Source organism: Sminthopsis crassicaudata, chromosome 3 (assembly GCF_048593235.1).
Source record: "Sminthopsis crassicaudata isolate SCR6 chromosome 3, ASM4859323v1, whole genome shotgun sequence".
NCBI classification, from domain to species: Eukaryota; Metazoa; Chordata; class Mammalia; order Dasyuromorphia; family Dasyuridae; genus Sminthopsis; species Sminthopsis crassicaudata.
In genome coordinates, this window is record NC_133619.1 from 9,784,210 (window position 1) to 9,801,337 (window position 17,128).

General features: G+C 44.4%; 1 protein-coding gene across 1 annotated transcript in view; it reads left to right on the forward strand.

Annotated features, from left to right (window-relative positions):
- Positions 1-17,128, forward strand: part of KIF1A (kinesin family member 1A) — a 163,993-nt gene that overhangs the window by 74,671 nt on the left and 72,194 nt on the right. The window contains 9 exon segments of the mRNA XM_074297991.1: positions 3,055-3,134; positions 4,330-4,436; positions 8,442-8,525; positions 11,027-11,207; positions 12,086-12,158; positions 12,439-12,532; positions 13,577-13,725; positions 14,501-14,679; positions 16,124-16,261. Of these exon segments, the coding sequence (XP_074154092.1) occupies positions 3,055-3,134; positions 4,330-4,436; positions 8,442-8,525; positions 11,027-11,207; positions 12,086-12,158; positions 12,439-12,532; positions 13,577-13,725; positions 14,501-14,679; positions 16,124-16,261 (1,085 nt within the window).

The window sequence follows — 17,128 nt, forward strand, 5'->3', positions numbered from 1 at the left end:
TTATATATATATATATATATATATATATATATATATATATATATATATATATATAAAATGCTAGCTAATATTATTATTAAAGGGAAACATATGCAATTTATTTGTATAACCAGATCTCTTTTCCCATAGATTCATTTTAAAAGAAAAAATAGAATTAATCATTTTGTACTTTTCAGTTGGACTTTTTCTAAGCTGTTTGCATTATGTCAATCTCTCCCCTTCATCTTTTTAGCCCCTGCTGCTTAGCCCCCAGGATCTATTCCTAGAGAGTGTTGGGGTGTATTCCCCAAGGCAGGTTGGTGTGGTTTTGAGCTGCAGTGATGGGGTGAAATGCTGCTGAGAGACTCAGGGGTCTGGAACTCCTCTAGCTTCTAGTGGTGGCTCGGGCTAAAATAATAGGTCACAGAACACTTGGTGAATGTCAAGTGGAGAAGAGATCATTAAAAGGCACCAAGTCCATCCCATGACTCTCCTATAGAGTCACATGTACTCAACATGTTTCATCTGTGTGGCCATTTCTAACTCTATCCAATAGCCATGCTTCTTTCACTGAACTCCTGAGATGACAGATTTTGTCTGTTTATACCTTTGGTGCTTGGCTATAAGTTTTATTGAGAATAACACCCTAAATTCAAGTGGAATCCCCAGAAGAATAATCTCTCTAGAAAATCCTTCCATTCCTGGGTACTCTAAGAACACTGGGACAGAGGCAACCCTCTTTTCACTTCCCTGGTTATGTGATGTTAGGCAAATCATTGTTTGTCATAGGTCAGATGAGGGGGGAGGCTGGATCTCTCACATTCTTTCCAGCCCAAAATCTGTCATCTTATGATCCCTGCTTCTTGGGAGGACATTTGGATCATTTTCTACACCCAGGAGCAAATGTTTAGAAAGGTGTTACAAGCAAGCGTCCTCAGATTCCTTAATTAAACTTTAGTCTCCTAAAATGTGCTGGTGCTTTCAGTATGCCCAACAACCACCCCTGAGAAGGGAGGGGTTCCTTTCTGAGCTCTCAGTTTCTTCCATCTATCTTTTTCTCAAGATGGAAGTTAGACCTGTATCTGGAAGATATGGCCCATCTGTTGGAGTGGTATTCATTTGGAACTTCAAAAATGGAGTCTGGGGCAGCTAGGTAATGCTGTGGATAGAACACCAGCCCTGAAATCAGGAGGATCTGAGTTCAAATTTGGTCTCAGACATTTAACACTTCCTAGCTGTGACCCTGGGCAATTCTCTTAACCCCAATTGCCTCAGCAAAAAAAATCAAAACAAAACAAAACAAAACAAACAAATAAACAAAATGGGGTCTGGTAGATTGACTGGAATATCTTTCAGCTCTTTAAGTTTCCCTGAAGTTTGTGTCATCATTGTGGTTGTTTTTAAAAAAAATTCATAATTCTGAAGACTTTGACATGAGATTCTGCCTCGGGGTCTGGGGGAAATGGAGATGCAGTTTCAATAGTAAAGAATAAAAGAGCCCCAGAAAGAGTCTGAAAAATAGAGAGCATGTTATACATTCTGCTGGAGAGGAAAACAATCTCTCTTGGACTGAAATAATTTAATTTGTGCTTCTGGAATGACATGATAATCTGACTGTCCTTTCCCATAATCAGGGTCTATCTATAGTAATGTGTTTAGTTTCCGGGAAACACACTATAAGAAGAACATTAATAAGTTAGGCAGAATCCAGAGAAGAGCAATCAGGATCGTGAAGGTCCTGGAGTCCTTGGGGATGTTTAGCTTGCAGGGGAAAAAAAAGACTTAGATAGCATCATAGCTGAACTGCCTTCAAGTATTTTGAAGCATTCTCATGTGAAGATGGTCTAGACTTATCTTAGTCTCAGCAGTCAGAACCAGGAGCAACAAGTGAAAATCAAAAAGAGGCAAAAATTGACCTTGAGAGACCGGGCAAGACTTCCTGATAATTAGAGCTGTCCCAAGGGAGAATGGCTTGCCATGAGAATTGGTGGATTCCCTTCCTTAGAGGTAGTCAGCAGAAGCTGGAGAGCCATTTGTCCAGGCAAGTCTTTGGTGGGAGCAGAGAACTGAACTAGAGGCCAGTGACAACCCTTCCAAATTCTGAAAATCTGTAAGTCTCTGAGTCCATAATTCTTGTAGCCTGATATGAGAGATCAAGACACAGATAGCTGTCTACTCTTTGTGAACAGAAATGAGGAAATAGGAACTGAGGACAGAGGAGTAAGGATGGAAACCCTCCATTCATCCATTGATAACATATTCCAATAGGACAAGCAGACAGAAGATTTTGGGAAAGCCATTATCTAAGCCAAGATGTATACCTATTGTGTCACAATGAGCAACCATAGTGGATGTTTCCCATTAGATGTGAGATCTCTTGGGCTTCTTTACTTTTGTACAGTTTTTTGGACTCGGTTATCTATGGGAGATCCTTCCCACGTGCAAGATTCTTCTCTAGCAGAGAGTTGCGCCCTTCCCTCTCAGTTATGTCTTTCCCTCTCCATCACTCACCAAACCTTGCCTTCATGCAGCCAAGACTTCTCTGCCCTTTGCAATTCTCCTGCACCCCCACAGAAGCTTGGTGGCTGGGGCCCAAAGACAGAAGTCTTATGGAACTTAAAGAATTCCAACTGGACTTCCAGAAGCTAAGCTCGTCCAGAGAATGTTTTGGGTTATTTATGTGTCCAGCAGAGACATTCCTGAGAAATACTCTGCATGCAAAGGAGTCTGGGCTCTTAGGTTTCCCTCCATGCATGTGGTGCTAAACTGGAACCTAAACAAAGGATTACTTGTCTCTGGATTAACAGGCCTTCAGTGGGACTGTGTTGAAACCTTGGAAGAAATTGTTCTTTGTATTGTAGGATTCAAACTTTTTTACAAACTTTTTGCTATTATGGTTTTCTATGAATGTTTTCTGTTTCTCTCTGTGACACTCTAGGGAAGAAATGAAACTTCCCTTTACTAATGGCAGGAACTAGATAGGTAATTTGGCAAGGCTAGGGGCAGAATGTCCCCAGATGAATGGTCATTTCACAAGTTGATTGCAGAAAAAGTATTAATCTTTCTTCTCTCTAGACACCTCATCTTGTCAACCTGAATGAAGACCCTCTGATGTCTGAGTGCCTTTTGTACTACATTAAAGATGGAATAACCAGGTGAGACGGCACCATCAGTAAAGCCTTCTGACAACCTGTTTAAGTAGTTGGCCCATAATGGCGCCTTCCTTTTCCTTAGTTAAAATTAATACTCTGTTTGTTCATGCCAGGACTTGAGAGCCCATAGACTGGGGAGGGGACCCATCCTTATCATCCTTCAGCATTGCCCTTGTCTTATCTTCTTCAGTCACAGCCCAGGAGTTCTGCCGCAAGTCTGGCAGTGTTCCCAGAACATCATCTATTGATGATGTTCGGGGATGTTCTTTTGTAGGGAAGGGGGAGACTTGACTAGATAATTTAAGGCTCCTTTTTGCTTTGGAGTCCCCTCATGTAGGTAAAGTGCAACATAACTTATTTGATTTAATAAGCAATTATTAAATGCTGGCTTTATACTAGGAACTAGAAACAAAAGCCACAAAACAAAACAAATCAGTCTGATAGACCAATAGAAACAACAAAAATTGGTCTGCTTCCACCTTCAGTGTAGTTATAACATAAAAGCATTATAACGCTTTAAGGGAAGCATTAAGGAAAGGGACTACTCCTCACACTGATGCTTCAGGAAGCTTGTTTTACATTCAGAGATGATAGTGTGAAGTCTCTTCCTCAGGATGAAGTATTCCAGCATTTGAAGTGGTGTCTAGAGACACCAGTTTCCTTTGTGAAGACTCAAGTACAGGATCAGCACCATGGTCAGGGCTTCCAGCCTTAACTAAACCAGAAACCCAACTAGAAGATGGCACTTTCTGGCCAACTGAGCCACAGTCCAGTTAAAGCTAAGCAGAGTGTTCCTCAGAAGTTTTCTCTTTCTTAAGAAGGAGAAAGCTGCTTCTGTGGCCTGGGACCCTCCCTATTTCCTCACGAATAACAAATGTAAGCACACACCAGTCCACGTCCTTCTGGTCTGTTTTGTTAGGATAACTAAATGGAGGAACATAGTTCTTCTTTTCAGTGATACAAAGATAGTCCACTCATGTTCCCTCCATTTCTGGGTTTCGTTCCTTGCAATCCTTGGGAAGGAGTGTCCAAACATTGCTGGACATTTTAAAGACTCTTCTCGTTCTGATTCTTAGGATCATGTCGCAATGAGTAGGTTACCTTCTCTGTGATGTGAGGGTGGAATAACTTTGGGCACTCTGTAAAGCTCAATGCGTCATAGTCAGGGAATGCTAACTAACTATGGCTCTGTATTTAGAGTTGGCCGGGAAGATGGAGAGAGGAGACAAGACATCGTCCTGAGCGGACACTTCATAAAGGAAGAACACTGCATTTTCCGAAGTGACACCAGAGCTGGCAATGAAGGTATCCCCTGAGCCCAGTGCTGTTTTGTGGGATTTGCATCCTCCCTCCCAAGATCTTGTCTTTCTCATAACTTTCGAGTTTCTGAGCTCCCTTTCTATTTGACCAATGGCCACGTTGGGATCATGTCCATGAATTCAGCCCAATCCAATCCAACAATCATGAAGTTAGCAAGAACTGCATCAGGTACAATAGACACGAAGACAAAACTGAAAGAGCTCTTGCCCTCAAGGATCTTCCATTCTACTGGAAGGGGAGGACAATTTATACACAGAAAAGTATATTCCTGATAATTTGATGAGAATAGAAAAACTCTGACCTTAAACTAAGGGAAATTGGCAAAAAAAAAAAATTTGTCAGAACCCTTGAAGGAAATTATAGCTTCTAAGAGGTGGAAGTGAGGAGAAAGAGCATTTCAGAGAGGGCAGCCAGTCTGGGCAAGTGCTCAAAGGCAGGAAGTGAAAGGACAAATTTTGGAAATAGTGATTGGACAAGTAAATAAGTCAGCAAGGATTTTGTAAGGGTATATGGCATGCCAGGCACTGTGCAAAGTACTGGGGATACCAAAAAAAAGCAAAAAAAATGGCCCTTGTCCTCAAGGATCTCACATTAAAATGAAGGAAAGAATATTAAAAATAAGTTCGGTAGGAACACGAGCATGAGAGGAAGAACATTATCCAAGAAGGCTGGCGAGGGGGCCCTGGCACCAAGAAGTACTTTGAAGTTAACTCTCCGTATAGGATTATGAGATCTTGGGGTGGAAAGAGCCACCCCCAGAGCTTTCACCAGCCTCCTTTCCGTAAAAATGCAAGCTGATTTTATGGATGGATCAGACATGGGCCTGGAAATTTCCAACTCATTTCCCTCAAAGAAGTCAGACACATCACCCCTTTGCATGAATTTCTTCCCAAGGCATGTCTCAATGAAAATGCGGGGGGGGGGGGGAAGAAAATGTGGACGGTACCTCATTGCTCTCTCCTCCCATACTCTGATCATTGGGGAACAATGAGAGAAAAAGAAGCCCTGGGATAAAAATTGTGCTGCACTGCTGGCTGCTGAGGGGACGGCCCTTTGTAAACCAAAGGAATGGCCGGGGAAGGTGCCTGCCCTGGGTGCATTCTTTCGAGATATGGGCACATTTGGTGGGTCTTTTAGTGTGAATGCAGTGTACTCGTGGGAATGAGCAGATCACTGCTTCCTATTTGCCAAGCTGTGTGCAGGGGGAAGAACTAGACACAAGGCCTACTACTTTCCTAAGGGAAGTAAAGAATAAGTTCTAATCTCAATTGACTTGGATTTCCCTCTCTGGACTTCAGCTTCTTTAGTTCTAAGAGAAAAGAGTGAAATTTCTTGATATCTAAGATCCATCTTTCTACCCCACACTAAATCCTGTATAACCACCACCTCTGCCACTAACTGGCCAAGTAATTTTTGGCAAGGCACTTACACTTGCTGACTTAATTTCCCCAATTATAAAATGAAGGGGTTGGATATGTTGAGCTCCAAAGTCCCCCTCAGCCCTAAGTCCTATCATTCTATAAATTCCAGTGCCACCACTGATTTGCTAGAGGATCTTGGGTTAATTCTACCTCTCTGTGCCTCAGTTTCCCTCTTTGAAAAATTTGGGGATTGGATTGATGATGTGTGAGATTCTCTCAGAGGACCTTTCCTTCCAAGTCTAACTCCTGTGCAACTTGCAAATCCAGGATAGATTTGTTGCCCTCCTGCCCCCTTACCTACATTTCTTTGAATTGGTTCATCAAATGTCATGGATTAATCACCTCAATGGTAAATACCAACAGGTGGCAAGGTCATCATGGCTTTTGACCCGAGAGGAACAGGCAAGTCCAGCCATGAAAATGGCCACAACTCCTATTACCCAGCCCTCCTTCACAGCCCCATCAGATGTGACCATTTAGATTCATGTCTGCTGACTCTTGACATTGTAAGCTCCCCCCTTCCTAGGGATAAACAAATCTGAATACAAAAGGAGCATAAAAGTGTGAATTTTGTGGAGAGAGAATGATTTTTATTCCCAAGATGAGCTGCTGACCAGGCTTTCAGTCAGAGCAGGGTGTGGCAAAATGATGGCTTTGCCCCTTTTGGGGTCTGCTTATTCTTCCCAACTCTGTTGCTACCTTCTGTCTGGTCTTCCATTTCCTCATCTGGGGAAGGAGAAGATTCAGTCTCTAAAGCCAATCCCAGATCAGTATTTTCTGATCTTTGAGCTCAAAGGAGTGGTTCAGAAAGGGTAGCTTCTAGCGCTGCAGCAGAAGAGCAGGAACAAACTTTTGGATGCCCGTCTTCACTGCTTCTGCCTAAGATTGGCAGCCACCTGATGGCATGGACTTAAAAGCTGGAAGAGCTGCTTGAAATCTCCCCTCAAATGCCAACTGGGCAAATTGTCTGTGCCTCTATTTCTTTATCTATAAAAGGAAGCTGCTGAACATCGTTCCAGCCCTAAATCTATATTCCTACATCCCCCAGTTCTGCCTGAGGGCACCAGGAGACTCATTGAGCACTGGATAAATAAGTCCTGGTTGTGGTGAGGGTGGGATCACTAGGAAACTGTTGGTTTTATGTCAGTGCTTAGGAGAAGAATCTCTATAATTACACAGAATAATGATTTGGCGCCCATCATGGGGACTCACATATTTGACATCTTAGATTCTTAAAGCAGAGCCAGATCATGGCCAGTGTCAGTATTAAAGGAACACACACACACAGACACACACACACACACACACAGACACACACACACACACACACGCACACATACATACCTGGGTTGTGCTGTAAGACCTTCGCAAAGCCCTGGTTGACTCTATTCAGTAAGAATAATCATGTAGGGGCACTGGCTCTAAAGTTATAGGATCTGGATTCAAATCCTGCTCTGTCACTTTTTGTGTGGTCTTAGGTAATCATTTTTGCTTTCTGGGCTTCAGTTTCTACCTTTATAAAATGCAAATGATAATACCTTCTGTACCTCACTCCTCCTGGGGTTGTTGTAAGGATCTAGTGAGCCATTGAGAAGGAAGTGCTTTGCAGACCTCTAGAAGCCATATCACTCTCAGCTCTTATTCTGAGACCACAGATCTAGATACAGAGGGGACTTGAAATACCATCCACTCAAACCCCCTCATTTTACACAAGAGCAAACTAAGGTCCAGAGAGTTGTCACAGGCAAATAGATCCAGATTTAGGAAAGACCTAATTCAATTCCTGAATTTTACAAATGAGAAAACTGAGGCTCAAAGAAGGAAAATCTGACCTAGAGTCATCATCTTTGGCAGAAGAGCCAAGATTCAAGTTCAGGCCCCTTGGCACCAAGTCCTTGGCTTTTTGTCCAATTCAAAAGTCTTTGTCCACGTCATCCCTCTGCCTCCTTCCATGTCATCCTCTAAGTTTATTTTAATGTCAAACCAATGACTTCCATGCACCTGGAAATGCAAATGGGATGCTACCTCCAGAGGTCCTGTGTCCCCAACCCAGGATCATATGATTCAGAGCTGGAATCAACCTCACAGGCTCTATAGTCCAGACTCCTCATTGTATGGTGGGATGGAGCCTGCCCAAGGTCCCGGAGGTAGGAAGTGGGGCAGCCAGTGTTTCAGCTCAGATTCTCTGACTCCAAGGCCACTCCTGCCATCTTTGTGAGAACAGGGCACACATCAAGCTAAGGAGGAAAGAACAGAGACTTAGAGAAGTCATGTGCCTTCCAGAGGTGTCATTGCAAAGGGATTGATCCCTCTGGAACCTGAAAATCTACCCTCTCCCCTCTCTGGGAAAGACTTACATGACATTTCAATCAGACTCAGTTTGATTCAACAGTTCTTGGAGCGCCCCCATATTCAATGCCCTCCCCACTCAGATCCACTAACTCTGAGAAAAGAACATACCAATGAGTATCATCTCTGGGACAAGACAGGAAGCACAACCCCCACTCACATTGTTTCCATTTCATCTCTTTCTCCCCTTTCTGTTTTTTTCTTTATTTCTTTCCTATAGCAGTGGTGACCCTGGAACCATGTGAGGGGGCAGACACCTATGTCAATGGCAAAAAAGTGACAGAACCCAGCATTCTACGATCTGGTAAGTTTTCTCTCTCTGAGGGTAGGAACCCCAAAGGGAGGAATGAGACTTCGACCACCATTAACTAAGTTTTCATCATATGGAAATCCATTTATTCAATAATTGGTTATCAGATGGCTCTTATGGGCAAGGTCATGTGCCTAGGTCCTGTGAGGTCCATAGATGCATCCATAAGACAGTGGTCTTTGCTCTCGTGGAGTCCCCTAGAGAAGATTGTAGGTCTAGAAATGATATCATAACTACAATAGTACTACTGAGAACTGAGACTTTCCCTCAAAAGGGAGAAACATAAAATTTTTGTTTTGTTTTCTAAAGCATTTAACCAAGTGTCTCATGTCATGCAGGTAGAAAAATAAGTGCTAGACAATGATATGGTTGATATGATTGCCAAATGTTGACTCTCAAAGAACAGTCTTGAAGACTTATTCCGGATGCTCCATTACTCTGAGCCAGACTGTGTGTGATCTAAGAGTTTTGTAAATTATTTATTCATTTATTTTTCATTTATAGAATAAAAGAAGCATTTCCATAACATAGTAAAGATATCGATCAATGACTTGAATAAAAGGCATAAATAGCTTGCTTGACAAATTTGCACATGACAGCATCTTAGGAGGGAAATGCCAGAGATCGGATCCAAAAAGATCTAAATAAGCCTGAACTTCAAGGTGGACCCTACTAGATGCGGTCTGACTGGGTTAAATGTAAAGATATAGAATCATGGAATGTTATTATAGAACTTAGCCTGCCTCATCTTGGAGTGCCCTCAACAATTCCCCACGAGTGAGCTCCAGCCTTTGTCTGAATATTTCTAATGAACAGCAGTCCATTAACTTTTTTTGTAAAAAATGTTCCATAAAAGTCATATTGTGAAAGAAAATGTAGATCTCCAACCCTAAAAAATCCCAAGAAAAATAAAGTAAAAGAAAAAGGAGAGAGAGAAAGAGAAAGAGAGAGACAGAGAGACAGAGACAGAGACAGAGACAAAGAAAGAGAGAAAGAGAGAGAGAGGGAGAGAGACACAGAGATAGAGATAGAGAAAGAAAGAGAGAGAAAGAGAGAGAGAGGAAGAGAGACAGAGAGAGAGAGACAGAGACAGAGACAGAGACAGAGACAGATAGAGAATGCTTCTACTTGTATTCAAACACAATCAGTTCCTTCTCTGCACATGGATAGAATTTTTCATCTTAAGTCCTTCAGAGTAGTTATGGATCATTTGCTGAGATAGCAAAGTCATTGACAGCTCATGATCCCAGAACATTTGCTCTTACTTTGTGAGAAATTTCACTTTGCTTGAGTCCATAGAGGACTTTCCAGGTTTTTTTTCTCAGAGTATCCTGCTCATCATTTCATATAGACATATTCCCACATACCACAATTTATTCTGCCATTCCCCAATTGATGGCATCCCCTCAATTTCCAATCTTTTGCCCTGAAGAGAGAGTTGCTATAAATTTTGTACATATACACTCTTTTCCCTTTTAAAAAAATATTTTGAGATTCATACCTAATAATGGTATTGTTAGGTCAAAGGATAAAAATGAATTTATAGCCTTTTGGACATAGATCATATCTTTTGATCACTTATCATTTGGGGCATGGTGCTTATTTCTTATTAATTTGACTCGGTTCCCTTTATGTTTGAGAAATGAAGCCTTATTGGAGAAACTTGCCTCAAAATTCTTTTTACAGTTCCCATCGTTATCTCTTGAGGTAGCTCACTTTTCCTTTTTTTTGCCCTTTAATGGTTAGGAAGGATATGCTGATCTCTAATCCAAAGCGGCCTCTCTTTGCTTCTTACTGTACTTAATTCTAGCCTGTGCAAGGCCGGCCTCTTCTCCATGATGGCCATTCAAGCACAGTTATTGCTCCTCTAAGTCTTCTCTTCTCCAGGCTTCCTTTAAGGCAGTCGTCATGAAGAATGAACCCAAGCTTCTCCACTATCCTGGCCACCATTCTCTCAATGATTTCTGCTTTATCAATACCTTTCCTAAAGAGTGATGCTCCCAAAAGACCACAGCATTCCCCGTAGGCTTGATCAGGACTGAGTACCGTAAGACTAGCACCTTCTTAGACATGGACCTGATGTGTCCTTTAGAGATTAGAATCAACTTTCTTAACTTTCCTATCATTCTAATGACCAGTGTTGAACTTGTGATCTGTTAAGATCCCTAGATCTTTTTTTCAGGCAAAATGCTAAGTAGCTCTACCTCCCCTGTCTTTATGAGTAAAACTGTTCTTTAACCCCAATCACAATACTCTCTGTAGTGCAGAGAAGAGAAACCTTCAGGGAAAGGGGTGGATAGGGGAGCAACACAGCCCTGGCTACATTTGTAGCAGCAGATGTGGCTGCTTTCTTACATAGTGAGCAGGGCTGAGCACAGGTCTTGATTTCCCAACCCCCTTTGCTCTGGTGGGCTGCTCTGCTTCTCCTTGCTCACCCTATACCAGGGGGGTCCCCCAACTTTCTCAGGCTAACCCTGCCTCTTTTTTGCTGACAGGAAACCGCATTATCATGGGAAAAAGTCACGTGTTCCGATTTAACCATCCTGAGCAAGCTCGACAAGAGCGTGAACGGACCCCATGCGCAGAGACTCCCGCAGAACCAGTGGACTGGGCCTTTGCCCAGAGGGAGCTCCTCGAAAAGCAAGGCATTGATATGAAACAGGAGATGGAACAGAGGTGAGAAGCATTGGGATGGGATGGGATGTGGGTGGAGATGGGATGGAATGGACAGAAGTGGGTATGGATGGGGGATGAGAATGGCATTGGATGAGATGAGATGGAATAGGATGGGGGATGGGGATAGGGATGGATAGGTTTCCAGGAGCCTATTATTAGTATTGAAGATCAAGATGCACAGGGCAACTAGGGGGTACAGTGGTTATAGCACCAGCCCTGAAGTCAGGAGGACCTGAGTTCAAATATGGCCTCAAAAATTTAATACTTCCCAGCTGTGAGACCCTAGGCAAGTCACTTAACCCTAATTGCCTCAACAAAAAGAAAAAGAAAGAGAAAATCAAGCTACATTAGTAGTTTCAGGGTCTGACTCAGGAAGACCTTGGATTCAAGTCTTACCTGTGACACATCCTGGATGTGTGGCCCTGGGCAAGTCACCAAACTTCTAAGAGTTCCAAGTAGCTCTCTGTAAGTTACAGAAAAGGTGCTTTTCTCTACTAGGAGAGTGGATATATTGACCAGGAGAATAGTATGCCAATGACATCACAAATCCAAGCATCTCTCCCACAATTATTATCAATATTATTATTATTATCCAAATACATAAAGGATTTCTGCTTTAATCAATGTGGGGACATCCTATATATATTCATAATTTGCCTATGACTTAGCCAGGTCTTGGAAAACTATCTGATGCTTGGGGAACTTGGTTATTTGCCCGGGGTCCCAGATCTAATAAAAATTAGAATGGAGATTCAAAATTCAAGTCTTCCTGATGCTGAGTGCACCACCCTTTCTGCTACATCACATCACCATCATAAAAACAAACAAACCCTGTCTGCACTGCCTCAATTTGTCATTCTGTCCCTTCTGGTTCATAGGCTCCAGGAACTTGAAGACCAATATCGGAAGGAGAGGGAAGAAGCCAACTACCTCCTCGAGCAGCAGAGACTGGTACGGGAGTCACTGCCCCTTTCCCTGGCCCTCACAGGACAGCAGGCTTCTTGGTTGGGGTTTTCCTGAAGTAACTATTGAGCTAACCACTGAAGTAAGCTCTGAGCTAAAAACTAGCTTAGGACAATTTCCACAAAGTGCTCTGACTTCTCAGACCTTATTTAATGTGAGATCCCACCCAGAAGCCTTTGGTAGTTTGCCTGCAATGATCTGGGTTGGGGACATGGGATCATGGGATAGCAAAGGCCAGAGTGGTCACTTGGTCTTTCTTCTCCCCAAGGACTATGAGAGTAAGCTCGAGGCTTTGCAAAAGCAGATGGATTCCAGGTATTACCCAGAGGTCAATGAAGAGGAGGAAGAGCCTGAAGATGAAGGTAAGGGACAATATTCGATGTATTTTCCCTACCGTAGAGCAGTTCCAAGTGAAGAGTGCCCAAGGAAAATGAAAACAGGAGCCATATTTCCTGGTTACTAGGTTCATCTAGAAATGGTGATGGGTGGAAAGAAGAACAACAACAACAACAAAACCTAAAACGAATTTGGGCTTAATATGGAGACAGAAGTTGTGGTGACAAAGTTCTCTGCAAGGGGCTTAGGCTGCCACAAGAGATGATAGGCTCCCACTGACTGAAGGGCTTCACATAGAGCCTTAATGATTTTGTTGGGGATATTGAGGAAGGAATACTTATTCACCTGTGGGCTGGACCAGAACACTCCAAGATTGTTACTGCCTCTGGGGTTCTGAGTAGAAGAGAAAAGGTTGATAATGTAGATCCACTAATGGGCCAGTGGTAATGAGCTCATGATAGGAAAGGATCAAGAGCTCCAGGGGGACCCCAGACATCATCTAATCTCACTCCCTCATTGTACAGCTAAGGGAGGGGAGGGGAATCTGGCCAATGTATCATTACAGAGGGAATAAAGGTCAAATGGTGAAACAGGACAGCCTTTAAGCCTCCATTTCCTTATCTCTAAAATGAAGATGTGGACTCCTTGACCCTAAGAGCCATTCGGCTCCATGGGGATCCCATGATTCCATATTTGTCCTGGAATACCTTATATTTCACGAGCGCCTCAGTCCATGACACAAAGTCGCTTCTGGCTTCCGGTACTTCTGCCGTTGGGAATGAGACAGTGTGACTTGGCTTTCCGAATAGCCGTGCTCCTATTCCTGCCTGCAGCCTATTCACTGTCCTTAACTTCCTTTGCTCACTGTGTATTATCTTGTAAGATTATTTAGTTTCCGCCATCTTTTCTTAGTCTATCTACTTCAACAAGAAACCATTAATTGTTCCTGTTCTGGGCAAGACTCTTGAAGGCGAAAGGGACGGGAGGTCCCTAATTCCTTTGTAGCCTCCTCCTGGAAGATACTACCCTTCCCTGGAATGATCATGTGAGTTGTTTTTTTCTCTTGACAGTCCAGTGGACAGAGAGGGAATTTGAGCTGGCACTTTGGGCCTTCAGGAAATGGAAGTGGTACCAGTTCACGTCACTGAGAGACCTCTTGTGGGGCAATGCCATTTTCCTCAAAGAAGCCAATGCCATTAGCGTGGAGCTAAAGAAGAAGGTAAGAGTTTGCTGGAGTCGAGCTTCCTTATTTTCAGAGTTTGGGTCAGCATGAAGGCCGGGACCCATAGTGCCGGCATCTGGGGAGTCACCGGGTGGGCCATCCCCTTAGTGTCTGGACACTGTCCTTTCATTTTGAAGTCCCCACTCCCACATCCCAGTTACCATCCTATGTAGGCATCTGGTCCTTCTCCATTTCCCTTTGCTACCTTCTACACTGGGCTGGCTTCATCTGTTGAGGGTACAGGAAAGACTTTAGTGATGCTTCAGGGCCTCCATAATGGCCCTAAATATCTCCCCAGTTACTGTTAAGATCCAGGGCTCACTGACTTCACATCCTCCCAACTAAAATATCCTTGGGCCCATGGTGACATCCTCTGTGCTCTGTGCCCTGGAGGCGGTGATGTTCAGTGCTTCCTCAGGGTTGCAAAGCCCCAGGAAGGAATTAGATCTTTTAGTGAGGATGGGGCTACCTGATGCTGAAAATGTGGCCTCTCACCTGAATAAAATGGCTGGGATGGGAAGCTGACCCTCTCCCAGGTAGGCAGGGGAAATTTCTGCTGTGGGATCATTGGTTCGATGAACCAACAAAACCAGCCAGCCCGCTGACAATATCCTCAGTTTCCAGGAAAGGTCCTAAGATCTTATATCCCAGCCCCTGGCTGCCATGCTGTGGAGGAGAGGGAGAAAGGGGAATGGAAGGGAGGTGCTCGCTCGGCTGGCGATCCCGGCAGCTTGGAGATGTCTGGATATTTCCTCCCTGTGTTTGTCACCAGGTCCAATTCCAGTTTGTTCTCCTCACGGACACGCTCTACTCTCCCCTACCTCCGGATTTGCTTCCCCCTGATGCTGCCAAAGAAAGAGAAAAACGGCCCTTCCCACGTACCATCGTGGCCATTGAGGTCCAGGATCAGAAGAATGGGGCCACTCATTACTGGACACTGGAGAAACTGAGGTAAGGACCAAAGGATGAAGAAGGATGATGATCCTGGAGGAGGGAGGCTGGAGGAGAAAGTAGGGCCACTGAGGAAATGGCTTCCACATTTTGGGGTTGAAAGCAGGCTATAGAACTGAAGGGCAGAGATGGGCTTAGGAAATGTCCTTGTGTGATCTGGACAAGCAGACAAGATGGACAAGCACACCAACCCAGCTGTCCTCCAGTGATTTGGATAATGAAGTCTAAGGTGGCTAGATGGCCCAGGAGATAGGGCTCTAGTCAAGAAGATTCCTCTTTCTGAGTTCAAATCTGGCTTAAATATTAGTTTTGTGACCTGAATGAGTCATTTAGCCCTGTTTGATTCCATTTCCCCATCTCTAAAATGAACTGAAAAAGGAAATGGCGGACCACTTCAGTATCGTTGCCGAGAAAATCCCAAATAAGGCTGGGAAGAATCGAACAAAAAAGTCTTCCTTATTGCAGGTGTCTGATTTCAGTGAAGGCAGTTAGTTGACTGGAGAAAAAGTAGGCCGGCCAGGACTTATGTCTTGGCAGTTTGGACCCCTTCAGATTTGGAGGTGAAAATGAGCACTCAATGGCCATTCGCTCAATCCAACAATGAAGCACCTACTGTGCGCTGCCTCCAAGGAGCTTTTGTTCTACCAGCCACACACATTGGAGTGGGAGTGAGCACTGAGCTGAGGAGAACCTGAGCCTTCTCTCTTAGCCAACCTTGCAGACAGACACTTTTGTATGAGCTTCACCCAAAGGGAAAATCCAAAACCAAGGTGTCTGGGACATTGATTGGGGCAGGGAACTCCCAATTGCAAGCTCCATCCAGCTACATACATTGGCAATTGGGTTGTAAACTATCTTACCGAGTTCCTTGCAGCTTTCAGAAGTTGTCTCTTGCTCAAAGACCTTGTGTCGATGGCAGGGCCTGAACCCCGATTTCCCTGACCTTAAGCCATCAGGGTAGAGGGTGATTCCATGAGATCATGAGTTCAAACTTTTCCTGTGACACAATATGACCTTAAGTGAGTCAATTAACCACTGGGCCTCAGTTTCCCCATCTGAAAAATAAAGCAGTTAACCTCTCAATTCCTTTCTCTCTGAGTCTGTGATGTGGTCATCTTGGGTCAGTTCTTCCAAGGCATTAATTAGAGACATTTATGTCTCTACCCCCATCTTGAAGGCAAGTTAGGTGACCTCATGCTGAATAATAATGGGTGTGGAACAACTGGGGTTTGCCCCACTCTGCCCGCTTCTGGGTATGGAGGCAGGAAGTGTTTCCTCCCCATTGCTCCATGTCATGGGGCCTCTTCCCTTCCCCTACCCCCATTCAACCATCAACTCATTACCCCTCTGTCTCAAGATTTGCCCTTTGAGCCCCCATCCCATCACTGTGGACAGTCGGTCAGGCCCCTGGCACCGGCTCAGTGTTTGTCTCCTCTCGCAATAGGCAGAGACTTGACTTGATGCGTGAGATGTATGATCGGGCTGCCGAGGTGCCTTCCAGTGTCATTGAGGACTGTGACAACGTGGTGACTGGCGGGGACCCTTTCTATGACCGATTCCCTTGGTTCCGGCTGGTTGGCAGGTGAGAGAACGTTTTTGCCTTCCCCTGACAGGGACAGAACGAGGGAGAGTTCTCAAGGAAGTACAAAAAACCCTACATTTGGAAGACACCAGTTTCTATATTGACATAACAATGAAGCCTAGGGTTCTGTCAGGGGGTGAGCACAGAGTGGGTTTGGGGCCAGCCAGTGAGGGAGAATGACACCCTGAGGGAAGCTGAATGGCTCAGCCCCCTCCCTGGAGCCCCAAAGCACCCCCACCATAAGCAACACCAGCGATGGAACCTGTACTGTTGGCCACACCCGACCAGGATCCATAGCAGCTTCTTCATTGGTCAAGGGATGAGGAGGGGGAAGTCTGAAGACCGGGCCAACACTTCTGGTTGGCATCCATGACACCCAGATGGGCTTTGCGTCCTCGGCCATGTGTGTCTTTGTGTGTGTTCTCACTGGGCTGCCAGCATCCATCTCCGTGTTGTATGAATCACATGCACACCCATGCCTTCTGCAATGGGATCGGAAGGGTGTAGGGCTGTCACCTCAAAGGTCTTATCAACCTGACCCTTCTCCCTTGACCTCTAGCCCCAAAGTAGAGGCCAGGCCATAGCTGGCCTTGGAACAGGAGGGCCTCTCTGGGATTACTCCTCCATGTAGTGGTTTAATGAATGTGTTCCTGTCTGGACCAATCCATCCCAATTCCAGTCCACCCTGGGCATCCCACAAATTGAATTGTTCTCTTTTGATCCTGCCAGCTGACAGCTCTTGCAGCTTCTGTGTGAGGTGCGGGGTGGGGGAGGAATATTTTTGTTCTTCCATCTCTAACAACAGCATTTCTTTGGTGTTTTGTTTTGTTTTTTGTCGTTGTTGTCGTTCTTGGTTTTGAGTTGTTT